The 27,827-nt window shown below is 37.6% G+C and overlaps 1 protein-coding gene across 2 annotated transcripts in view; it reads right to left on the bottom strand.

The window, feature by feature from the left end:
• The window catches only part of Kdm1a (lysine demethylase 1A), a 61,149-nt gene that overhangs the window by 32,592 nt on the left and 730 nt on the right, over window positions 1-27,827 (bottom strand). The window contains exons 2-3 of one of the 2 annotated variants that reach the window (XM_005004314.3): window positions 16,352-16,517; window positions 2,595-2,654 (exon numbers count right to left, since the gene is read on the bottom strand). In XM_005004314.3, the coding sequence (XP_005004371.3) occupies window positions 2,595-2,654; window positions 16,352-16,517 (226 nt within the window). The remainder of the gene's footprint in view (window positions 1-2,594; window positions 2,655-16,351; window positions 16,518-27,827) is intronic. The other variant, XM_063235732.1, reaches the window with a different exon arrangement.

The raw sequence follows: 27,827 nt of genomic DNA, 5'->3' as shown, positions 1-27,827 counted from the left end.
TCTTTGAGAGTGCAATCATACTAAAGCAGACAGCTCTTTCAAAAGGTCTGACTGCTCACATTTTTTTCTGAAAATATTAAAAAGTAGGTGAAAAAAAATTTTTGAGACAAGGTCTCACTGTGCAGTTCAGGCTAGTCTTAATTACTTTGTAGCTCAGGATGGCCTTAAACTCACAGTGATCCTCCTGCCTCAGCCTGCTGAGCACTGAGATTATAGGCATTAGCCACCATGCCTGGCCAAAAGTAGGTAAATACTTATTAAGATCTTTAGGAATAGATCTCTCCTACAGAGGGATAAAAGGGGAGTTAGAAGCAGGTTAAGATTATAGGCCCACTATTTCATGATAATAACCATTTTCCTGAGTCCAGTAACACACAGGCAATAGACAGATGTAGACATACACATATTCAAACCAAATCAAAGGCCTTCATGAGAGTTACTTGCCTTTAATTTAATAAAGAACGAACTAGATTTTTTTGTGTGTACCAGGAACTAAACTCATGACCTCACACTTGCCAGGCAAACACTGTGCTGCTGAGCTAAATCCCCAGCCCCAAGAGCTACATTTGTTTAAAAACAAAAACCAAAAACAACTAGATTTCTAGTTGAATAGTGAAAATAGAAGCCTAAGGAATCTACATTTAAAGACATTAATATACCATATCAAGTCCTGTAATAGTTTTAAAATGAAGAATAGGAAGAGGAGAGAGAAAAAAGCAAAGGAAGAATCATACGATTTCTTACACTTAGATTTTCGCAGTTCAGGGTGAATGCCTATTGTAAACAGTTCTAGCAGTGTAGGGAATCGCGTGTGTACTAAGAAGCAAGCTCTTTGCACTCTCATTCCTTCTCCATAAGTGTTGTTTTATCACTAATCAAATCATAAAACTTTAGGTTTCAAGTCCTAATTCACCAAATAGGCAAACACTATCTGGCGCAGGAAGCTAACGATGACCTCAAGTTCCCTTCTAGCTCTAGGATTTAGGATGTATGTGCTAACTTCAGTGGACTTCTAAGAAGTTAAGGTAATATCCCAGCTTCAAGATACTTATGAGAGTTTTCTGGTTTCAGTAAGAGAAGAATGTTGATCACCATTAGAAACACCAACATGTTTCTAATTTTGATTTTCCCACAAATCCATGCTTCTGAGCATGACAAAGACCTGAAGAGGAAGTATAAAGGATTCACAACAGTCACCACTACTGGAAACATTTAAAACTCACGTTCTATTAACGGTAACCATAGAGCACCAGTTTTATACCACTTCTGCTGGGGATTTAGTTCTGCGGATAAGCACCTGCCTGCCAATCACGAGGTCATGAGTTCAATCCCCATTACCAAAAAAAAAAAAAAGTCCACTTTTACTTTTGGCAATATACCACAATGTTTACACAAGCAAAAGAGCAAGTATCATCATAAAAACAAAACAAAAAGCAACCAGAAAATTCAATTGAGATAAACATCTCTACAAGGCTATCTCCGACCCATAAAAGTTCCATGGAAGATTTACTTGGACATAATTTAATGAAAACCATTCTTGAAGGTTTTTTTATTATGGACAACAGACTCCAAAGGACAATTTTAACTCCTCAGGATAAGCATATACTGGTTCTTAGGGATAGCATTTTAAAAGTCTAGTTCTAACATTCCAGATGCCCTCAACTACCACCTGCAGGATTAACATGCAATTATCTCCTGATTCAAGAGAGCAAAACACAAACACTGCCAGGACCTCCTACTATAAGCAAACTGTAACGGACAGGCAACATTAAAGGAAATTTAGTAGAAAGGTGAGAGCTCCAACAATAAAGTCATACCCATTCCAGTTCTATCAAAATGCAGTTATAAACCAGCTTTGAGTGCTGAAACATATAAAATATTTTTTAAGAGGCAACGAATTAAATCCAGATATGTTACTTTGGATTCCTGGAATAAACTCTAATTTTTCCAGATGGTGGTTTCCATAAATTCTTTACTTTTTCCTACAAGTAGAAATCTACACTGTTTGATTTGCAAAGAAAAAAGCGCTTTGAACACTTTTTAAAAATAATTTACATTTGACAAATTATTTAAGTCACAGAATGATTAAACTATGTAACAAATTGAAAAAGTTTACCCAATATCACACAATAACCATATTTAAAAAGATGTCAGCTGCCTACATAATTTGTTTCATTAGTCCTAGAACACCTCTCAGTTCTCAACTCTTTTTTTTTTTAATACAGTTTTAAGCCTGCAACTTCTGTGTATACTGCTGCATTTCTCTTTAAAGGTCCCATGATTCTAAATGTTACACGTGTTCACTCTCACTGCAAAGGCTCCTGGGGGAAAAAAGTGCCCACCATTTCCTCAAAAACTGCTCAAAAAGTCGAAGAGTGGAGGGCTGAGAACGGCCAAGGACTTCAACAGGTTTTGCTTGCCCTTGCTCCGCTGCGCTGCGCTCCCTGCTCTCATACTGCGCTGGCCTTGGGTTACATCTCCCTGCACTGCTGGCTAAAATGTGGGTACTACAGCCAAAACCACTTCAAGCAAGCATCAATCCCTGACTTGGCGGCTCTTGCTACTAAGTGGCAAGCATCTAATGCCACCCTCACCTGATGCTTGGCCGTCTCCATACCCTCCAGAACTGTCGTCTTGAAGTCCTCCTGCTTGCCCTGTGGAAGGAAAGAGGACAACTCAGGGACCTTACTCCATAAATTAAGATAATATCTGGACATAAAGGCCTAATAGTTGGCGACTCACAAATTCACCACCAACTAGTAAACCCATATTCAGAGTGCTCCTTCTTCTGGAATCAAGGCCCAGGGTATTACATCATAATCTTCCCAATTCTAGTTAGGAAATTTCAACTTTACTTTCTGATTCTTGTTGAAAGGTAATAGAACAAAGTATGTGGTATTTCTAATCACTAAACTTTTGTTCTACTATTTTTCAGGATGGGAGTGGATGGGTATGATTTTTACTAACCACTCTAGACTGAGAATGGTTATGATACGGGCTTCAGGACCAGGAGTTTCAAAAATTTAGCATCAACTCATGATTTACTGCTTCAGCTTTCTATCTAAAAATACAGTAAGTAAAACCCTGACAATTCTAAGAAAAATCTGTCCCCTTCTCTTCAGAGTAGGGAATGTAACTAATTCAGCTCCCTGATTTTTTTATTATTAGACAGTAGACAGTATTAGAGCTGAATAAGCCAGTGCTTCATGAGTAAAACTTCTGAACACACTCTAACTCACCTTAGTCAGATACTAAGCATTGCATATAGACACATTCTTGGGGCAGGGCGATGAAGAAAGGCAAGCAAGATTTTGGGGGCGCCTCTAACCCAAGCCACAGGATAAGCCTTGCAAAGAAATCTTCCTTGTGGATCAATGTGTAGAAGTAAGTTCAAGAAAAGGAAGCTTCAAATTCAGTCTGAAAACCTACATGACCTTCTAGTCTTCCAAAAGCTATCTTAAAGAGAAATGCTATGATCCTCTTACACTTCTAGGCACCTTGTACACTACAGGAAAACTACAATGTGATCTTCAGAAGATATAAAATTCCACCTCCGCAGTGACCTAAACCTCAGCTAGCTTCTTAGAAAGCTTATTGTAAAATACGCATCACAACTAGAAAGCAGACTGATTGTTCCACCATTTGTTATTACAAGGGAGTTGTGAAGTCAAACTAATGTAGTCCTCTCTTCCTATAAAACTACTGCAAGATCTGTAAGACTTTAAATGACATCTTTTTTTTTTTTTTTTTTTTTTTGTCTTTTTCCTTTTTACCGGTACCAGGGATCGAACTCACGACTGCCTGCTTGCAAGGCAGGCGCTTATGCCGCTGAGCTAAATCCCCAGCCCCTTTAAATGACATCTTCATTCTTAAGTATATAAAGGTATTTATACATGAGAAATGACTTTTAATAATGATAATGTACTACTACAAGGCATGTATTCTTTTTTGAAGACAGAATCTAATTTTAATATTTTTCTATGCTTGTCTAAAGGGTTCTCTAGGTCCTAGAAGAGTATAGTCAGACAAGACAACATCAGTGATTTTTTTTTTTGTTTACAGTTCTCAAAATATATGCTCATTTCAGGGCATACATTAAGTCCTCAGAAAATGGCAGTCATGAAGAACCAATCATTAAATCCAATCTGCAAACTTATGTTAAATGAAGGCCTTGCACTTTAAATTATAAATATAGTTTAAGTCTAAAATATGAATTCATATTAAGTACTGGATTCAATCACACACACAAAAAGGGAAAGAAGCTCAGAGCAAAAAAACAGAATTCAAGAACAGTATTTAGGCACTACAAGTAACAATGTTCCCCTCACTCAAATGAGTTCCTTACTCAGCAAGGATAACAATCACACGTTATGAAATCATCTCCCCACTATTAAAAAGATAAATAAAAACAAAGCATTTTCAAGCTAATCAGTAGGTTTGAATTACTTTATTTCTATTATATGCCTTCTTTTCACACTACAGGTCATATAATAAGGTAGTTTCTTTTAACCTGCAAGTAGCTCTTGACAAATTTTCTTTACAGTAAGTCCACAGTTCTTAACAGAGACAGATTTCTATCCCCAACTTACGTGCTAACTTCCCATTCAGATTACGTCTTTAATTAGAACATATATAAAACTTCTAATACACCATCTGCTGCTCTGTACATCTTTCTGTCTTAGGACTCTGCTTCTGACAGTGGCACAGAGACACGTGACACAGGCAAGTACAAATTATTGTATCTTTCATAAATGTAAACTCAAATTGAAAACACTAAAGTATTCAAAAGCAGTATTTTAGTGTCATCTGAACTTTAGCAACACTGACTTGCTTTTGTTTTCATCTCAACCACCTCCCACACACGTGTGTACACACACACACACACACACACACACACACCACAAAACTATCCTCCAGATTCAAGTAGAGGCTATAAATACAGGTTATTTGTACCTATCTTCTCCAATTCTTTTCGGCTGATCTTACACAATCACATTTCACTTGTCCTCCTCTAGATCTGATTACAAGTGTTTCCATTATCTTCTCACCACTGGATGTTTCCCGATTCAAATACCCAAGAGACCATTCTTTCAACACCTTAAAAGATGGCTACACCGACTTTAATACATCCATCTGCCAAACATGGAAGTGAGAATCACCGGTTTGCCATGACTGGGAACTTCTGTTCACACTGACTAGTTTCTTGGAATAACGTTCATACTTGGTAACTTTGTGAACATGAGAAACTTCTAAATCTCCTGGAATGCTTTTTAAAGAGAATATCAATTATCAAAATGACAAAATTTACAAAATAAAACTGACTACTAAGCCATTCAAAAGTCTGAATGATAAGCTCATGAGGGAACAACATTTCAAAGCATAAAACCATCTCTGAACATATAAATCATCTGAGTCTCTACTTAATAATCTAACAGCAAGCTGTGATGGTGCATGCCTGTTTTCCTAGCACGCGGCAGGCTAAGGCGAACGACTACTTCGAGTTCAAGGCCTGCATGGGCTATGAAGTGAGTTCAAGGCCAGCCTGAAGTATAAACTGAAAACCTGCCTCAGAAAAGACCAAAAAAATTAAATAAATAATAATAATGTCATTAATATACTGAAAACCCATCTAAAAACACCCAAGTACCAAGGCAAAGGCAGAACAGGTAGAGTTTGTTTTTAAAGAACTTTTAATCAATTTGGTAAAAGAGGAAAAATATCCACAAAGAAACTTTTTTCTTTCTTCAAGGAAATAAAATACCAACATAGACTACAGAATCAAGGAAACTTTTCTGCACAAGTTCAGAGACATTTGGACAGACTGGGAGGCGGTGAAACCACCATGGCCCCGAGCATCTGCAGAGACAAACAGAAAAGGGCAGACACAGACACGGTATGTGAAGAGGACTGTGCAGCAAGCACTTCATGCAGGAGAGACGGTCTGAAGAGCAGGGGTGCGGGGTCAAGCAGGGAGGCAACCCGGGCTTGCTTCATGTCTAATCCTGCATCTGATCTTAGCAGTAATGGGAGAAAACTGTGATCTTTGGCAAGAAAGCAGCAGAACAAGTGGTATTTTAAATTAATCTGACCACTCTGTACTAGACAGATTAGAGAGTGACCTAGATAAAGAAATTCAATTGAAAGGCTATGGAAACAGTTCAGAAGTGAAGTGACACCCACTTGGAGGAGTGTGTAAACAGATAAAGCACAGCAATTAGAAAGGCCATGCACAGGAAGACACATGACTTTACAACAGACTTGGTAAAAGGGATGAATGACTTAAGAGGATTCCAGGTTTTCAATTCAGGAAGGAACATGGTAATATAATGGGAAAAAATGAGAAACTTGGATACGTTTGTTAAATTAAACGGAAATGTTCTAAAGATAGTTAGAAAACTACTAAAAGCTAGAAAAAATAGTTTAAAAAAGACTATAAAACAGCACGGGTGTAGTAAGAGGCTCAGCTCAGTGAGCGAGGCGATTGTAAACACATGACTGATCTCATGAGCACAAGAAAAAATCTTCATTTCAAAAGGGAATTGGTCAACGGAGACAAGTGGTCCAAACAAAAGGAGAGAAAATCACATATAAAAATTGAGAAAGGCAAAGAATTATCAGTGATGATCAACCACTCTCTGGTGCCTTTTTGCCCTCTCTGTAGTTGAAAGGTAGCTTTAAAAACATCACCTAAATATATTTGAATACATTTCTTTCCAGCTACTTTCATTTTTTTAAAACCACAACACTTGAATAAATAATCAGAATAATAAATGATCTGAACCAGCAAGAAAAAATGTAAAATAAAACCTAAGCTTGTAAAGGCAGACTACAACGAGCCAAGAAGAAAAGCCAGAGGGGCGTCTTTGAAGTAGAAGCCCGTTAACACTGCCAACAATGGTGGCACTACCCAATGAAATTATCCTCAATGAAATTCATGGATTTCAATTGAAACAGCAACCCTAAAGTTACACTATCATTTAAAATATTGAACAGACAGCCTTCTTAAGGTCTGCTTGGATTAGGAACCTCCTGGAACTTCCGCTGTACCACAGCAGAAGTAAGAAGCTTAATAGCTGGAATTCTCTCTAACGAAAGTAAAAGCCATACAAGCTGAGGAAGGTAAACTCTCTACAAGTTAACAGAAAGAACTTATAGGGCCAGTGATTTAGCTCAATGGCCCAAGCGCCTGCCTGACAAGTGCAAGGCCATGAGTTCGATCACTGCCCCCCCAAAAGGACTTATATTTTTATATGCTACTTACCTAGACATTCCATTGTTGGGGGTTTTCCTGGTCCTTGTTTATTTTGCTTCAAAGTCTTCATAATTTACATTTCAAAATATCGCAAAGAAAGCTATTCAGATGCTATGTTATGTTGCTCAACTGCAAAGCTTTAGGTGCATCTGAATGGCTAATAACAAAGCTTACTTTTCTTGTTATTTCTTTTTAAAAAGGACCATAATAGGGGTGGGAATATAGCTCAGCGGCCTCCCTAGAAAGCATGAGGTTGTGAATTCAATTCTCTGGTACCAAAACAAAACAAAAACAAATACACAAAAACCGTATTTTTTTTTACTGTGGAGCTCCAATTAAAAGTACCACTGTCATGTTTCATACCTGGCAACAATGCAAAGGGTGAGTGCCATAATAAGAGAATCTTCTTTCCTGTTCTAAGTGACATTTTCTTGGAACTCTCACTACTGACATCCACCCAAATATAACTACAGGTTCCCTTTTATCATAGATAGGTCATAGGTCTGTATTACTAAAAGGAAGATATAACTTTCTAGGCAATCATCAACATGTTCTGTCTTCAAATAAAACACAAGAAATCTAAACAGCAACAAAAGTAAAACAAAATCCCCACAAGCTCTATTTTCAAATATTAAAAAACCTCCATGATTATCATATACAGCACGCATCAACACTTTTTATATCTCAACAGTTGACACATGGATTTCCATAACGTTTTCTCTTAAGGAGAGGGCAGTCTTATGTACAAAGAGCTACAGTTCTTATAATTTAACATAAAAGATTATGTTATATTACCAGATCCAATACCAGAGTCTTTACACATACACACACATGTACACTCATACACACTGCTAAGTTGCAAGAATGATCTGTTTCAAAAATAAACTACAAACAGTTTCCAGTTTCCAAAAGTTAACACAGTACTGTTTACACACAATCCATAAACTAACCTGGTTTTACTGAATAAAACATCGATCTCACCTATTCCTATTTCCAGTAGTTTAACTCTAAGTGTTTAATAAACACAAGATGTTTATACAGAAAAAAAAGTGATTTCATATTTTTTCACTTGATTCTTACACCAAGCCCCATTTGGGAAATTCACATAAACAAATCATCTCATTCTTCAACAATATGGTCACACCAAATAATAATTGCAAAAAGAATTCAAGGATACTATAAAAATATAGTTCCTTGGCTAAACAAATTCTGTGAGAAGTAAAAATAATGAAATTAAATCATTCTCTTAAGAAAAATAGCTTGTCTCAAAAACTAAACATCTGATTCAATTGTTCACACCAACCAAAAGCAATAAAACTTTATAAAAATCAAGGATCTAAAACTGCTTCATGGAAGCCCAGCTTAATTCCTTCTACTTAATGTAAAATTTCCATAATCAAATTCTGAACAGATACTATTTAAAACAACTCCTAAGAGTAACAACTCCTACTCTACAATATGGTAACTATCTTTAATAACAAAATACCCTATTCTTGAAAAACTGCTGAGAGTTGATGCTAGTAGTCTCACTACAAAAAAGGCTAAGTGAGGTGATTCATGTTAATTAGTTAGGTTTAGTCAGTCTACAATGGATATACACTTCAAAATAGATTGTGCAAAATAAATTCATACAATTTTATGTCACTTTAAAAAATAAAAACATCTTCTGAGTTCTCTTTACTTTGTATATACTTCTATTATATTGCTTCATCACTGTAACAAGTTACTAGTATCTATAATCCTAAACTGGACTGAATTTTGCCAAGAGGACCTAGTCTTTTTATCTTTGAACTTTTATAATCCAACACTGTGCCTGCAACATAGTATTATAGTAATACAATTAATGTGTGCAGGATAAAGCAAATGAGGGACAATTAGCCACACTGGTGTGGAATTTTATTTTATGAAGCGAATCTCTATTTTACTTCTTGAAAAATTTCCCCTACACACTACCTATTCTTTTTTTTTTTTTTTTTTTTTTGTCTTTTTCCTTTTTATTGGTACTGGGGATCGAACTCACGACTGCCTGCTTGCAGGGCAGGTGCTTATGCCGCTGAGCTAAATCTCCAGCCCCCACACTACCTATTCTTTATCCTTTCTTTTTTCTTTTTCTTTTTTACCGGTACCAGGGATCGAGCTCATGGCCACGTGCTTGCAGGGCAGGCACTTATGCCACTGAGCTAAATCCCGAGGCCCAATTCTTTATCCTTTCTGCCTCCAAATATCTTCTAGAATTTTTAAAGTGAAATGCAGCTAGTCCTTCACAAAGTTCCCCCTTCTATTACACAAACACATGTGCTTTTTTTTTTTTATTTCACACCAAGCTAAAACTCACCTAAGGAGGGAACCATGTATGGTTCAGTGTGTATTTGTGTATGCTGGTTTGTTTAATATCTATCTCAAAATACAATAAAAGAATTTGGCTAAGTTGATCTAGGTTACCTTTTCAGCTTGTCATATTTTTTCTCAGTCCTCCAGTAAGTTACTTTGGAGCACACAATTCCAAATCACAACTGAAATGGTGCTATTCCAAAAACAAAACAAAAACAAAGGTAAAATTAATTCTATTTTCTGAATGTACACACCATTATTTCATATAACAAGAACTCAAATGATTTGAGTATTCATCTTACAGTAGTAGTATAAATGCCAAAACAGACGGCTCTTTCAAGAATGAAATCCCTAGCCACTTATAATATATCTGTGAAAGAGTGTGTCCAACTGGGCATGGGGATGTAACAGAATCCTCTTACCTCCCCTATGGAGATAATATCAGAGTTAATTCTCAAAGTTACCCCCACTCTGACTCTACTCATAGACATGGAAAAAAGTCATCTGAAAAGTTACAGAATGATAAAAACAAAATTACTTAACTGAACTCCTACATTACGGAAAGCTAAGTTAGGTAGAAATATTTTAGGCACAAAAGTTCAGGCCCTGAGAGTCAGTACAGAAGAAAGAACACAGGTGGGTGAAGACATACTGCTGACGGCCAGGCCTGAAGACAAAGACGGGATGACTACACCTGCATACTCCCCTGAGGGACAACAATGATGATCAACTTTCCAAACAGGCATCAGTCATCTCGGTGCGGGACCAAGACCTCCTCGTCCATCCATCCAGGAAGGACCTTGCTGTGTGACTTGCTCCCTCACTGGATCAGTATTACCTAAGTGACTCTAGAATCCTATCGACTGCCCATAGTTTTGTCCCACCTTACACCCACTTTGTGACTTTATACCTGTCTTGTGATTCTGCTCTATAAAATCTCACCCACTTCCCAGGTCCTCTCCTGTCCCTCTGAGGCAGGAACTGTCTTTCTCTCAATAAAATTACCTACTTTTAACCTGTGGTGGTCTTAGAATTCATTCTTTGATTTTGGGGAACATGAATTCAGTGGATCAGACATCTAGCAGGTTGGGAGTTCTAATGTTTTCCTTTTATCATCTGGAAGTTCTGAAATCATAATTACACCACCATTCATGCCCACTACCAACTGCAGTTATATGCCTGCCTTCAGGGGAATCATGGTTCCTTGCAAATCACGCAAAAACTATATTAAGGTAAGGTTAATATTAGGACCACTCATTTTCCTCCTTTAAAGTAAGGAAATGAATTGTTAATTTCTTTCTGGTCAAACTTATTATACTAATTTGTTGTCTGAAGATGGGTACAGCTAGTCTGCTAATTAGCCATTCACTATCTGTGTAACACATAAGAAATAACACTGCTCACATATACAAAAAGAAAGCACTGTTCAATGAAATGGCCATTATACCAACTCTAAAGAAATATCTAAAAGATTCTGCCTTTTGGATTTTTACTCTACTAAATAACTCACCAAATATTCGGCCCTCAATCTTTTGTCATATGAACATTTTCATTATTAAAATAGCATTTATGATCAAATCTTTAATTATTTTTACCCATAATTTTTATGTTTTCTGTTGTTAACTACACAGAATTTTTTGTCACATCAATCTCTCACACTGTGAATTTTGTTAATTAAGAGCATCTTTTGGCTGGGGGTTTAGCTCAGCGGTACAAGTGCCTGCCTGGCAAGCTCCTCAGTACCAAAAAAAAACAAAAAACAAAAAAACAAAAAGCATCTTTTAAGCACAGACACTTCCAAGAGTCCCATATACAATAGAGAAAAGCCTTCTCTTCTACGGGGAGAACTTCCTCTGGTCCCAGAATATAAACAAGGTAAAGTGATTCCTTCCATAGTCATTCAATAAAATAGACAACCAATCATATGGGAGCTTCTGAGCTTCATTATAAAGTATTAGAACCATCACTGTGCTTGGAAAAAATGGTAAACTCATGCATATGCTGTTACACATACAGACCCTTGATTCCTCTACTGAGAAACCCATTAGTTGGAAGCCTTGAGAAAGGCACCACAATAGCCCACTTCTTTCTTTTTGGTACCGGGGAATCAAACTCATGACCTCGAACTTGCCAGGCAGGCGCTTATGCTGCTGAGCTATATCTCCAGTCCACAACAGCCCATTTCAAATTTCCTTTTCTTATTTTAATGTTTCCACAAAAGTCTCAGGCTACACACAAAAAAAGTTCCTTCTAAAATATTTTCCCAAGCCAGAGCTCTCTAGAGAAAACACAAATCCAAAAACTACTCAGTTAAGTGTTTTCTGGTAAATTACAACTGTGAAAAGGTAGAGAAAAAAATCTAAATTGCATTTTTATATGAAAATCAAAAGAGCTAAGTACTAGGAAATCAGTGAAGACTAAAACCTTACTAAAGTGAATGTGAGAAATGACCCAAGGTACATCAGGTAACAAACAGCCACAAAAGCAACACAGCATTTTTCTGAAAAAAAGGATACTTCAACAGGAGGGCAGTTATTCCAAATCAGTAACGTCCAACTGAATGAGATTTTTACTGTTTTATAAAAGCTTCATAATTACATCATCCTACTAATAATCAAATACACAACTCTAACAAAATCTGTTCAAACAAAAGGCTATGTTCACCTTCACAGAAATAAAACAGGAAACTAAACAAATCTATCATTTGTTAAAACATACTAAACAAGATAGTAAATATTAAAATGCATGGAAATTTTTAAGAAAATGAAATTAGGTAGATTTCAGACATCAACATCTTTAGTAAAAACAAACAAATCAAAATATATTTACCCACTTTGACCATCACCAAGTCTACAATGTCACACAGAAAATCTGAGATGGAGGAAAGGGGGAAGAAAGGGTTTTAAAAAAGAAAAGAATCAAGATGTGTAACACACATATACTAACGCCCCACAAGGACTGTGATCATTACGTACTATAAACTTGCACTAATAAAAATATTTAAAATGAAAGATAATTTATAGATTATACAAATTTTATTATTTTTAAAAAATAGTATCAAATTTAAAGCTATATATTTTTTCTGATTACAGAAAGTTATATATGTACTTCTGACTACAGAAACATTATATATCATAGGTTAGATGTGAGGTATTTTTTTTTAGGTCACTTTTGAAATAATTTGTTCAGTTCTGAGTTCCCTTTTGATTTGCAACTATAGCAAAGGATATTTATTAATTTCTGAATAATAGTGCTATTTTTAAAAAGTTGAAAACCTAAAAATAGTGTTTAAGTCAAAACAGAGAACTTCTTCCCAACAAAAAAATCCAATCAGACAAAAACAACAACCACCTTTGTATTTTCATTGTTGAAAATCACCTTTGGAAACTATGGATGCAGCTTAATGGTAAAACACATGCTTTGCATAAGCAAGGCCATGGGTTCAACTCCCAGCACGGACCTCCACCCCCTCCTAATCTACCCTGATACTGAGCAAAGGTTCCCAGACCCCATCTACTAAACTCAGCTACCGACACAGCCTGTTACCTTTTCAACCCCAGTCCCTTTGCTCCTTCAGTCACCCTTACAGAGCACACCAGATTGCTCTTTCTCCAACATGTATTTCACTACAACTTCTCTTGCTCAAACAGCCTCCGGATTTCAGGAGTGGGAGTGGTGCAGGTGCAGTTTAGCGCTAAGGCACCCTCTTGTCTTCCTGCACTGAGAAAACAAAAGCAAAAACCCCAACCATTCTCACTGCTACCCCCAACTCCCAGTCTCCTAACTCAGCTCAGGTTCCCAGGCCTGGCTTAATCAACCGAGGCAACCCACATTAAGGCTCCAAACTCCCTTTTCAAGCTTTCTCCTTAGTCCTCTCCTTAGAGGAATTCTCTCCACTCAAATTACTAGATCCACTGACATCCAAATACTTTGTGCTTTCATAAGGGACAAAATATTTTCTTCTTAAAATTAACACTATGGCTGGGGATATAGCTTAGTCACAAAACACCTGCCTGGGAGGCCAAGGTCCTGAATTCGATTTCCCTAGTAGAAAACAACAACAACAAAATTATGGACAGCAAAATTAACTTTTCTCAAGAAATTCAAAAGTTTGTAAGAATAAAATGTATACAAATCTCATATATGCATTTTATAAGAATTCAGTTAGCTATTAAATAAGTGACTAAAATAAAGAGTTTGGTAAGGAAACAAACACATCTTCCAAGGTTTTAAAAATCCTGTATGACAATGCTTCCATTTGGTTTTTAATGGAAAAAATTTGTGAAAGAGTTTTTTCTAATACAACAAATGTGGTAACCCTAAACAATATCTGAATATTTAATTCATCTAATAATAATTATAATTCACCATAAAGGTCCAGTCTATTTTTAAACTATGAGGCTAGTTAAATTGCTACTGCTTCCTAGAAAAAAATATTTCCTTAATTCACCACAGAAACTTTCAAATGATTTAAATTATGTTAAAGGGAAAATTTTTTCATATCAACAATAGCAGTTAAACTTATAACAATACTGAATCAAGTGTTGATTGAGATTTCTTTTTTTTTTTTAATTTTTTTTCGAGGCAGGCAATTTTTGGCTATCATGAACACATCTCTAAGCACTGCAGATAGCTTCAATTTAAAACTTTTAACTTTCCCAAAAAAGACCAGGATAGCAGGATAAGGTGACACATAGCTATAATACACTAAGGCCAACCTGAGATACACAGTAAATTTAAATCCAGGTTGGATTACACAGTGAGACTCTGTCTCAAAAAAATAAAAGCAAAAGACTAAGAAAATCTATTCAAACTAAAGCACTGCATATTCCAATACACTACAATAATGACAGCTGCCCCAAACCCCAAATCCCTTTGCTAAGACACTTTTTATGGGAACAATGCCTGACATTTGTGAAAAAAAATCTTTCAAGAAAAAGAAAATGCCAATGCTAAAACATAGTTTAGAATTTACAGTGGACCAAGAAAGGTTGGAGATGAGAGTTGAAAGAAGAGAAGAGAGCTAAGTGTAGAAGACTTCTATGGAAAAAGACAAACAATGGAGATGCTGCTGAGGTACAGAGGATGCTACACCCATTCATGTGCCTGGGGATACTAGCCCAACAGTAATGTGTCACACAGACTGTTCCCTTCCAATGAGGAGTTACCCAGAAAACCATCAAGGACAGTTTTATGAGAACTACTCTTCTAAAGCACAGCAACAAAAACAAAACCTGTCAATCATGGAATAAACTGAACCCAGAAACTAACCTTATTGTTTTCAAACAGTATTACTTTATTTCAATCCTGTATATTATAAATTTTTGTTATTTAGCAAAGTGTGCCAGCATACACTGTAACCCCAGCAGTGTGAGAAGCTGAAGCAGAAGTTCAGTTCCTGGGCAAGTGTGAGCCCTGCCTACGAGGCAGGTAATGACGGAGGGAACAGAAAAGAGAAAAGGCTGGAGGGTGCCGCTCAGTGGGGAGGCCCTGGGTTTGAAGTTAGTCCTACCTGACAAGAAGAAAGAAAAGAAAAGTAATTGTTTTTTAACACTTGCATGTGAAGCCTAGGCTGTGCGTGTGTGTTTAAAGACAACTTCTGGGGCCAGAGATATTGCTCCGTGACACAGCGCCTGCCTGGCAAGCATGAGGTCATGAGTTCAATTCCCGGTAGCAAAAAAAAAAGACAACTTCTATTAATTCACAGTAACTTCAGAGAGAAGGAGTACTACCAAAAAAGGCTAAGCCAAAATAAAACTTGTCAAAACATGCCACAAGCATGAAAGTAATGCAAGATACAGCATACGGGGTCTGAAATAACCATTTTATTTTTAAAGAATATAGAGCTAAAAACATTGATAAGGTGAGTGAATCTGGAGCTAACAGAAATATAAAAATTATTTTCAGTAAGAGGAACATAGTGAAAAATTCAAAGTCAAGAAGAATTAATTAATGTGATGCCATTAAGAGAATATATAAAAAATTCAGAGTTTTGTTTTTGTTTGGTCTCTCCAAAACAGAAAGGTACCCCACTGGGCTGGAAATCTTCAGTGAGCCAAGGCTCAGGGCTGGAAATGTTCAAAGTTTTTAAAGATGCATAGAGTGCTGAAACCGATGCTACAGATTCTAACACTACTTCATTGGTATAAGGAAGCTAGTGTTAGCTGAGATGCACTTCATAGTCTTTTCTGACCCCTTCTTCTGGTTGAAGGGTTTAATAATAAACATTCACAGGCACTCAGAATAGTTTTCTTTAGACCTCAGACCAAATGAATACATGTATGAACATGTGTATGTAAATATTTTTTCTTTCTTTTTAAACATTTGTTCCAAAACAGACCTATACCATCCAAGTTTTGGCAGAAACAACATACATATGCTGTAAAGACATAATTTAGTCAAAACAATTTCTATAACATTCTACCTTTAAATTATGAGTCACTGAACAGAAAGGTATTGATTCCTTGGATTTGTCATTCTGCATATTTTCTAACACTATTTACTTTCTACTACTTTCCAAATGCGTGGTACTGCCACATCCTTCTATCCCACCCTTTAATTTCTTCCTACATATGTACAGACATACAACGAAAGATTATCAGTGCCACTGTGTAGAAACATGTGTTTACACATACATATAAAAACACATATGGCAAGAACCCCAATGTCAGAGGACAAACCAAGGATGACATAAATACCACTGCAAAACAGGAACAGATCATGTATTTTTATTTCTAAGATAAAACCATGATTGGTTAACCAACTTACCAGATGGTTCTTCAGGCTCACTTTCATTTTCTTCCTCAGGTGGGGCTTGAGGAGGTGGTGGGGGGAGTTTTTTTTCCTTCTCTGCTTTAGCATTCCTCTCCTCTTCTGAATAATATTCATCTTCTGAGAGGTTGGCCAAGCTTTCATCCATCTCTCGATATTCTACCTATGTAGAGATTAAACCAGGAAAAACTAAGTACAGTGAACACCTAAAGTCAGGGAGTCTACCTAGAACTACTAGTGAGTATAAATACCTTTCTAATTTGAAATATTAAGGGAAATAAACATGTAACAAGGAACAAGTCAGTTTATAATAGCCTATAATAAATACATAAGCCTCATAAAACAATCGTCAGTTCAGACTTAGTCTGATCTATAACTTTTATATCATAACAATGATAATTCAACTCACACTTTGAGGCTCTCTACACCTAAGTTTTTTCTTTTCCGTGTATGTATCATGCTATTAATAACTTTCAAGAAAAAAGCTTTATCTCTGACAAAAATATAGTTAACTAGAATACCAAATCTGTATGCCAACCTTGTGTTTCTAACTACTTCAGGGAAAAAGAAAATTGCCTGTCACCTGGATCTGCAGAAAGTATCCAGTGGGCAACATTTTGGCATCAGAGGGTAAAACTCACCCTCAGGTTAGGCTAACACTGCCATTTCCTGGACACCTGTCGTAAGCCATGAGGCTTGTTTACACATGTTCAGACCCCTGTTTTTCCCACCCCATCAATATCCCTAGACCCTGTCATTTCAGGTGTGGATTTTGACGCCAGACTATGTCTTGTGAATTAAAATCTTTTACAGGAAAAAAAGAAAGAAAAAGAACAAAATAATTCCAGAAACTAAATGGGAGGGGGGATAAACACTGCAAATAGCAAGAGTTAATCTGAAACTATGAAAAGATGCATTCTCTTTAAAAATGTACCCAGAAAAGTTGACTGATGAGCAAAGACTCCTTATTACAACAAATTAAGGAGCAAGGTGTGGAAATCAAGCTACAGGTCTTGTAACCCCAACACTCGGGAGGCTGAGGCAAGAAGATCACTGTGAGTTCTATGCCAGCCTGGGCCACATAGTGAATTCGAGGCTTGTGTGAACTACATAGTGAGACCCTGTCTTAAACCAAACAAAAACAAAAGATAAATTTTACTGTAATTTTAGCATATATCTACCCAGGGGTGAATTTATTCTACAATGAAACTTCAGTTTCAAGGCTCCTCAAATGCATGTCCCTCTTACAATAAACCGAATGTAATTTTGGTTATGTAATTATATAAATTTTTAAAAAGAGGGTCTCCAAACTTGACAAACTTGCAGGCAATAAAACACCTGCCTATACCTCAGCACTTTTAAAAAAATTTTATTTAAAGAAAGACAAAACAAAACAGAAAATGGGTAGAAATAATACATATTTTCAAAGAAAAAAATAAACAGTATTAAATCACTAGTTGATGTTTACATATTGTCCTCTTTTACAAATAATTGTTCAAGATACAAAAGTGGAACATATAAATGGGAATTTAAGCAGCGAGACTGCAAATACTTCTGTTCAACTATCTAATAAAAACTTAGTAATATGGTTATCAATCCTATACACTAAAACATACACGCATTTATCCATTTCTTCATTTATGCTGAGATTAAACAAACCAGAACAGACTAAAAATCACTCTGAACAAAGAATAATAGTATTACTGGATTTTACAACAAGACGCTCCAGAATCAGCACTGGGTCCTATAGTGCCTTTTTTTCCTTCAAAGTATTTGTTCATTTCATCATGTGTCATAGTATCAGTTCTTGTAAACTGTTTATAGGTTTTACGCAAGCATGAGTCTTAACGTATATTTCTATCCTTTCTATGTGAGAGGGAAAAACAGAACAAAGCAGGACAAAGCAAAACATATTCCTATAGACACATAAAACTACGAAGTCATAGAAAACTGCTGTACAAGGAGTTCTACCATGGTTACTGTGGTGTCTCGTTATCTTCAATAGAATTGGCTATATCATCAGATATAATATAATTGAATATATCAGCACATAACAGTATTAATAGAAAGACAACTTTGTAGATAGTGTAGAACTACAAAAACAGGTAGTAATCATACCAGAATGGGTATTGTAGTGAATAATTGTCGTTTTCAGTACAGTTGCCTATACTCTCAGACTTGATACTATCAACCTTAACAGTTTTGAATAAAACCTGTCAATAACAAACAGCAATCAAACAAATGAGATTTAACTAAGATCAGTCATGATATAACAGTATAAGTTATACAGGGACCCAGATTAAGTTAATAGGAAATTAAAGATGATTACTGTGCTATATCCTGATATTTTTGGGATAGCTGTCTGTGCCCTCAGATCTAGTGCTTGTATACAAACTGGGATGGAGTAAGTTCTATCTAAGTAGAGTGGTGCGAGTAATATGAGTTTTAATTCCTGATACACTAGTAGCAATATCTTCTGCTGTCTTCTTAAAGACTATTCTTCCCCTTTCACTCCCCCAGGGTGTACTGTGCATTTTTGGGTCTCCCCAACACCCTCGGTTTTATATTGGGGGGGGGGGACAACCTGCTATTCACTTAAGTGGTTCTGAACCTTCTCACTCCTGGACTTGATCTCTAGTTGTATTTCTTTACCTATTAAAGCCTGTCTTTTCAACCTATCCATAAATACTGGTCCAGTTGCCCCTATTTTTCTCTGGTTCCCTATCACATAGAGTACTGTTTTCTCATATTTGATTTTCAGTCCATACACCTTTCTTCAGGTTAATTATATTTTCTATAAAGAGCATCTCGGTGGACCCTACCTCTTGATCCACTCTGCCTGCAATTCTTTCTTTTTTTCCTTAAATTAGTGTATCTAGGCCATCTATATTTGAAATTATATCCAACCTTCTCTGCCTCATTTCTGTTGTGCTCTTTTTCCATCATTAGTTGTCTGTTTGTCTTCATTTCACTTTCTGCTCCATTCATTGAGGCCTCTCTGCCACTGTTTCTGAAATCCTGGTACTTTTCTCTCTCTTTAGAATGTCCTGAACTATTCTCCGGGGAGTTGGATTGGTGGTCGCGAATTCCCCCAGTTCCTCTTTATCTTGGAAGTATCTTGTTTCTCCATTAATTTGTAGAGATAATTTTTCAGGGTACATCAATCTGGGCTGGAGGTTATTTTCTTTCAGGGCTTCGAATACTTCACTCCACGTGCTTCTCAATTTGATGGTCTGTACCAAGAAGTATGCCGTAATTGTGATGGGCTTTCCCTTGTAAGTAATCTGTTTCTTGTCTCTGACAGCTTTTAATGTTCTGTTCTTATATTGGATTTCTGGGATCTTATTATATGCCTGGGTGTAGTCCTGTTTTGGTTATAGGTGGCTGGAGTTCTATATGCCTCATATATCAGAATATCATTTCCTCTGCCTATGTTTGGGAAGTTTTTCTTATTTCTGGGAATAGCCTTTGTAACTCCTTTGTTTGTACCCGTTTCTGCATTCACATTCTTTATTCTTAAGTTATAGATCCTCTTGTCATCTTCTAGCCTTTGTATTGTTACTGCTTGTTTCCTTGTTATTTTTAAGAAATTTTTCCTTTCATGATCCCACATTGCAAAACTGTCCCCCAGTTTGGATAATCTATCTTTAGTTTCTTTCAAGCAGTTTTGCCAGCTTTCAATTGAGTTTTTAATTTCCTGGTAATCTCTTTGAATCTGCTTCATGTATTCTGTTTTCTTTATATTCTTCATCCCTTTTTTGTTTTCCTCCATTCTTCCATCTGTGTCTTGAGAGGTGCTTAGCATTTCTTTTATTAATCTATTTATATCTTGCTTTACTTGGTTAAATATTTCACTTTTGAACTCGTCTATGAGGTCCCAAAAATAGCGCTTTATGTCCACTGGTGCTGTGTCTGATACTGCATGTTTGCCGTCCTCAATTTCCCTTGTATTTACCTTTCCTGGATCAATGTTCTCCGGGTTGGGGGCTAGGGACCCTTTCTTGTTGTTTCCTCTTCTCATATTTTTTGTTCCTTCCATACATGTGTACATAGGAGGCCCCAGTTTCTTTCTTTGTTGGTTACAGTTCATCTGAAGCACCTTGACTAGGTGCTCTTGCCCACTGCAGTGTACTAGGAAGGTACAAACAGGGGCAGCATGTGCTGGGCCCTCCGGGTCAGCCAACCTGCTGAGGGCTTCACTGCATTAGGGGCACTGCCAGGCGTAGGGACTTGGTTTGAGCTAGCCTATTGGATTTCAGCTCCCGGCATGACCCAGGTCAAGCACACCCCACCAATCCCGCTTGAGATGGGATCAGCTGACTGAAGTCACTGCTGCTCCTTGTTCTCACCAGTCTGCCTGGCCCCAGAACGTTGTTTGTTTGAGCCCCTTTTTCTGTGGATTGGTTTTATTCCCATCATTCACCACAAGTTGATGCAGGTTCCCTGCCAGCTCAGCTCTCCTTCAGCGCGCTGATCCCCAACCTCAGTGTGTGTCTCCAGTGAGCTGAAGTGGCGGGCTTTCAGTAGCTCAGAAACTCTCGGCTCCACAAGTTCAAGTGCTGCAGCGGGAGCACTGAGCCTTTAGCTGTTCCAATAGTAGCACCGGGACTGTATGTTTAATTGGTTTCTCTCAGCTTAGTTTGTTCCTGGGTTGGGAGGTTCCATCTCCCTGTGTTTGGGACTCCCCACACTGTATTATTTTTGGAGTCTAAGTTGACTTCTCAGGGAGCATCTGTAGCCTGCTGTTATCTATCTGCTATCTTTACCAGAACCATCCCTCAGAACTTTTTAAGCAAGGCCTATTGAGGCCTCAACTGGCTTTTTAGTTCTTAAATGGGTACTCTATCCATTGAGCTGTTTCCTCTGACTCTCAGGGCTGGCTAGGAAAAGGGTAAATTTTCCCAGCTCCTTGCTTCCTCATCACTTTCCAAAATTAACATAACTCATTTTTCATGTGCCAGAGTGCTGGCACACACCTATAATCCCAACACTCAGGAGGCCAAGGCTGAAGGATACTAAAAATCATAATCTCAGCTACTCAGAGGGGTAAGGTACAAGGATATTTAGTTGAAGGTCACATTGAGCAGCTGATGAGACCTTACATGAAACAAAAAATGAAAAATAAAAAGGGGTGGGAATGTAGCTCAGCACTCCCTAGGTTCAATCCGCAGAACCAACAAACAAAACTCTCAGACAAAAATAAAGAAGTAAATCTTTATGACACTGGATTAGGCAATGGGTTCTCAAATGACAACACTAGAAGTGAAAACAACAAAAATAAATCAGACCTGATCAATAATAAAACCTTTTGCAACCAGAATAAAGAACTCTTACAATAAAAAAGACCCTATTAGCAACAACAAAAGCAAACAAACCCTAAGTATTTCAACAGGTATTTCACAAAGATATACAAATGGCCATCCAGCACATGAAAAGATGCTCAACATTATTAGTCACAGGGAAATGCATATGAAACCACAGTGAGATACCACTTCACACTCCAGGATGCTACAGCACAAGACTGACAGTACCAAGCACAGCTAAAGATATACAGAAACCAGAACCCTCACACACTGCTGATGAAAATGTGAAGTGGTACAGCTGCTATGGGAAACTCGCAATTCCTCAAGAAACTGAAGTGCAATTACCAGGCAACCTATTAATCCTATTCTAGACATATGCCCCAAAGAGAAAGTATGTTCACCATTATACAAAATCAACATTAAAAAAAAAAATCAATAGCTGTCTATAGTACACCAGTAACAAACTAGCTGAGAAAGGAATTGGGAAAACAATTCACAATATGCCTTAAAAACACAACAAAACAAAAACAGAAACAAAAAACATAGCCTGGCAACCTTTAACCAAGGAAGTGAAGGACTTCTATAACGAAAATTACAAAACACTAAAGAAGGAAATTAAAGATAACACCAGAAGACTTTCCAAGTCCTCTGCTAATATAAAAATATTAGCAAAACTAGTATTTTTAAATGGTCATATTACCAAAAGTGATTACAGAATCAATACAATCTCTCAAAATTCAAATGACATTCTTTACAAAACTCAAAAACAATCCTAATATTCATATGGAAAAGTAAAAGGCCCAGAATAGCCAAAGCAATCCCAAGCAAAAACAGCAAGACTGAAGGCATCATAACACCAGATTTCAAATTATACTACAAAGCCACAGTTACAAAACCAGCATGGTACTGGCACAAAAGTACACACATGGAGGAATGGAACAAAGCACACAGAAACAAACCCAGACAACTACAACCACCCGATTCTTTAATAAAGGAGTAAAAAATATACATTGTAAAGAAGATAGCTTCTATCACACTGTGGTGGGAAAACAAAACAGGCTAACCTTATATAAAAGACAGAAACTAGACTCCTGTTATCTCAGTCTGCACAAAAATTAAACCAAAATACACAAAGCCTTGGTATGAAACTGGAAACGTGCTGAATATGGTGGCACACACTTGTAATCCCTGCTCTTGGGAGCCAAGGCAGGAGGACTGCTATGAGTTTGAGGCCAGCCTGGTTCACAAAGTGAGCTCAAGGACAGTCTGAACTCCACAGTGAAACCTTGTCTCAAAAAGACAAAAATTAATTAGTTAATATAAAACTAGAAACTTTGAAACTGATAGAAGAAAACACTTAAGTCAATACCAGAGGGAAAGAATTCTTGCATAGGAGCCTAATAACACAAGAAATAATAGCAAGAATAGTGCCTGGTGTAGTGGTATATACCTGTAATCCCAGCACAGGGTGGCTGAGGCAAGAGGGTTGTGTGGTTCAAAGCCAGGTGAGACTACATAGTAAGTTCAAGACCAGCCTGAACTACACAGTGAAAGCCTATCTCAAAAATCAAAATCAGGGGCTGGGGATTTAGCTCAGCAGCATAAGTACCTGCCTTGCAAGCAGGCAGTCATGAGTTCAATCCCCGGTACTGATAAAAAGGAAAAAAAGACAAAAAAAAAAAAAAAAAAAAAAAATCAAAATCAAAATTACACCAAATTAAAAACTTTTTGCACAACCAGGGAAAACAATTCGACAGAGTAAAAAGACAACCTATGAATGGGAGGAAATCTTTGCCAATTACTCTTCCAAGAGGATTAATATATAGAATATATATAAAGAACTCAACACCAAAAAAAGAAAAAACCTAATAGCCCAATGAACACATACTTCCTAAAAGCAGCAGCACTAGGATCAGACATTTAGCTCAGTGGTATGAGCGCCTGCTTGGCAAGCACAAAGTCACAAGCTCAATCTGTGGTACCAAAACACAAAACAACAACAATAAAAAACCCCAGCAATAGAGTAAGTATATGGCCAATAAGTATATGAAAAAATGTTCAACATCTTTAGCCACTAGGGAAATGCAAATCACAATTACACTGAGGTTCCATCTCATCCCTCTCATAATGACTATCAAGAATACAAAAATAAATAAATGTGTTGGCAAGGATGTGGAGGTGGGGGGGTCACAGACTTTTCTACACTGCTGGTGGGAAAGTAAATTAGTGCTGTCATTATGAAAATCAGTCTGGAAGTTTCTCAAAAAACTAAAAATAGAACTATCATCTGACCTACCTACACCACTCTTTGCTACACAAGCAAAGGAATTACCAGTCAGCGTATACAGGGAGATCTACCTACTCATTTTTATTTTAGGACATCATAACAGCCATGATATAGAATAAACCTAGGTGAATAGTAACAGATGAGCCAATAAAGAAAATGTGGTACATAAATACAATGGAGTATTACTCAACTGTAATGAACAAAATTATGTCATTTGCAGGAAAATGGATGAAACTGTAGATTATCAGGTTAAGTGAAATAAGCAAAACCCTGAAGACAAGTGTCTCATGTTTTCCCTAACGTGGAACCTAAAAATGATGACATTAAAGTCGAAAGAAGAGTATTACTAGCAAGAAGTGAAATAAAGGGGATGGAGAAGAGGAGGATAAGGGAGGGAATTAAGGGTAAAGGGAAACAGTTATTAACTCTTATCATTAAGAGACCATGATGTTGAATTTACTGAGGTGAAGTGTCCACTACATGCCATTAAGTGAAACAGCAAGTTACAGAAGTGTACATGGCAGTGCCAACTATTTATTTTAAAAAGTGCATTAGAGCTGGGGGTTTAGCTCAGTGGCAAAAACATCTGCCTGGCAAGTGCGAGGTCGTGAGTTTGAGCCCTGGTAACCAAAAAAAAAAAATTAAAAAGTGCATTAATGTATAGAGATCAAATCATTTACAATGCTGCTCACTGAACTATTTTAATCTGTCGCTGTGAGATGCTAAGCACATTTCTTTTTTTATTTGTTTTAATATAAAATGTTTTTAAGTACACTAAGAATTGTTATTAGTATGTGAAGTGATAATATGTTAATTAACCTGACTGTAGTAACCATATAATACCTCAAAGCATGATGCTGTACACCTTACGTATAAAAAAGATGATAATTATGTTCACACAAAGGTGTGCACTTATGTGGCCATATTATGTGTAACAGCCAAAAAGTGTAAACCCAAATGTCCATCAAACAAAAGGTGGTATATCCACAGTGGAATTCAGCCATAGTATTAAGTACTGAGTGGAAGAATATGGATGAACCATGGAAACATGCTAAAACCAAATACAAAGGCCACACAGTGTCTGATTCCATGTAAAATATCCAAAACACACAAATCCATGATCAGACTTGCAGCTGCCAGAGGTCAGAGCCACAGAGGACTGAAGAGACTGTTAAGATACATACAGGTTTTGTCTCAGGGGCATTGTTCTAAAAATTGATTACAGTGCAGACTGCACAACTTTATGAATATGATAAAAACCGCTCAACTGTGCACTTTAAAATAGTGAACTGTAAATTATCACAATCGCCTCTGGGTTTTTTATTTGTTTGTTTTTGTCTTGTTGAGACAGGGTCTCAATTTGTAGTTCAGGTTGGCCTGGCACTCATTTGTAGACCAGGCTGGTCTTGAACTCCAAAGGATCCTCCCAAGAGCTGGGATTATAGGCATGCACCATCACACTCTGCTACAATCTCCTGTAGACCAGGCTGGTCTTGAACTCCAAAGGATCCTCCCAAGAGCTGGGATTATAGGCATGCACCATCACACCCTGCTACAATCTCCTGTAGATCAGGCTGGTCTTCAACTCCAAAGGATCCTCCCAAGAGCTGGGATTATAGGCACGCACCATCACACTCTGCTACAATCTCCTGTAGATCAGGCTGGTCTTGAACTCCAAAGGATCCTCCCAACAGCTGGGGTTATAGGCATGCACCATCACACCCTGCTACAATCTCCTGTTTTAAAGATACTATATATGAGGCTGGTGTGGTGACACATGCCTGTAATCCCAGCACCGAGGTGGCCAAGGGAGAAGGATCACCAGGAGTTACAGGCCAAGGTTGCATAGCAAGATCATCTCAAACAACAACAAAAACGCACGTGATTTCTGGCCACACTTTCTAGTGAAGCAGTAAAAATACAATCCAGTTGGGCTTCCTTCTGCCCTCTACTTCATTTCTGAGAATTGAGATCACCAACCTCCATGCTTTTCTAACCCAGGCCTTTCCTCTAAATTCCTTCCTTCAATTCCTGGCACCAATAAACAAACAAACAAACAAACAAACTCCTTTTACTCGGCACTGGGTACTCTTCAGAAAGGTTTCCCAAGCAGGCAGATAAAACTGAGAACAGTTTCATAGTAATTAGGTGCATACCTGTAGTCCTGTTATAGCCAACTAAGATTAAAAATATTACAGGCAAATAGGGCTAGGCCCTTGAAGAGGCCAGTACAAAAGACCAGGTATCTTGCTACTGTAGAGACAGACACCTCTGCTGTGGGCCAGACCTCAAGACAAAAACACATCCACATACTTTCTAAGGATAAACATCAGGGATTGGTATTCTAAATATATACCAATCACCTTGAGGAAGCCCCGGAAGAGCCATTAACCCAGCCCCCTAGGGGAAAAGCTCATTATTCTGTATTCATGCTTGCTTGCTTGCATGACTTGCTTCCCCATTTGCTCCTGATTATAACCGAGCAATTATATTCATAATCTTATTGGCTGACTACAGTTTTGTCCCACCTCATGCCCACCTTGCAATTTCTCATTTTTCCCAAGTTGTACCCACCTCATATCGTGGTTTTGCTGTATAAAATCCCTAGAAAAATCAGGGTCTTTGGCAATTCACTTGGGACCCCTTCTGTCCCTCTCTGACAGCTTTCTCCCCCACCCATAAATATACTCTGCTCTTAACCCCGTTGTTTCTAAAATTCACTCATCACTCGACTATTTTAGATAACACGAACTCCTCAACTCCTCGTACTGGTTATCTAGCAGGTTTAGAGTTTTTTTTTTTTTTCCTGTATCAGTCCCACCTGCTAGTGAGGCTGAGGAAAAAAAATCACTGGCCTGGGGAACACAGTGAGACCCAGTTTCCAAAGGAAAAAAGTCAAAACAATAAGGTTATTTTTATGTAAGTATAAAGCACATAGGGGACTGGGAATTTAGCTCAGCAGCGTAAGTGCTAGCCTGGCAAACAAGAGATCGTGAGTTCGAGTCCCAGTACAAAAATAATAATAATAAAATAAAAATAAAGTACATAGGCTGCACAATTTTAATGTTACACATCTATCTGTATAACAGTACTGGGGATCCAATCCACTGCCTCACATATGCTAGGCAAGCAATCTACCACTGAAATACACCCCACTCGTCTTTATGTATTTATTATACCCACATATATTTCTTTTTTTCAACTAGAACATCAGATTTCCAGAAAAAGCGCAAGTCTGTGGCCTAATACTGCCCCAGTGCCCTGAACAGACACTGTCTCACGCGGTCCTTTGTAAGAAGCCAAGGATGGCCTGTCACAATAGAATGTGGGCCCTAAATGCCAGCACAACTGGCTGATTCGGTTTTCTCATTCCTAAAAGGGTTAGGACTAACAACACCTGCCTGTTAGTGTCTAGCAAATGTAAAACGTTGGTGACTCATGGGACACACCAGGTGACACAAAGAGATAGAAAGCAGTTAATTGTACTATTTGGTACAAAATCTTTCTTCCTATATATGTGCACCTTAATGAGCCCTCCTCATCGGCTTCCATATCCACAAAAGCCCACAGCAAAAGATCATTGAGAAAGTAAAACAAAAAGCTCAAAACTACAAGCGCTTAGTGGAAGCGCCAGCCTGGCAATCGTGAGGTCGTGAGTTCGATCCCCGATACCAAAAAAAAAAAAAAGTTTCTTTTTTCGTCTCTTGGCTAAGGCAGCTGCCTTAGCATCGTCCTCCAAATCCCCTGTGCACCAGCCAGGAAGCCACTGGTTCTACACACATCGACGGGCAAACAAGCGGTATCTCCAACAACGCCAACCGCGACTCCATATCGGGAAGCCATTTTTCCAGAAGACGAAAAGGTGCACGAGACTTCACGGTAA

The sequence above is a fragment of the Cavia porcellus genome, unplaced genomic scaffold (genome assembly GCF_034190915.1).
Source record: "Cavia porcellus strain 051 isolate PalLab524CR breed Dunkin Hartley unplaced genomic scaffold, mCavPor4.1 scaffold_25, whole genome shotgun sequence".
NCBI classification, from domain to species: domain Eukaryota; kingdom Metazoa; phylum Chordata; class Mammalia; order Rodentia; family Caviidae; genus Cavia; species Cavia porcellus.
This window is presented reverse-complemented; position numbering and strand designations above follow the sequence as displayed.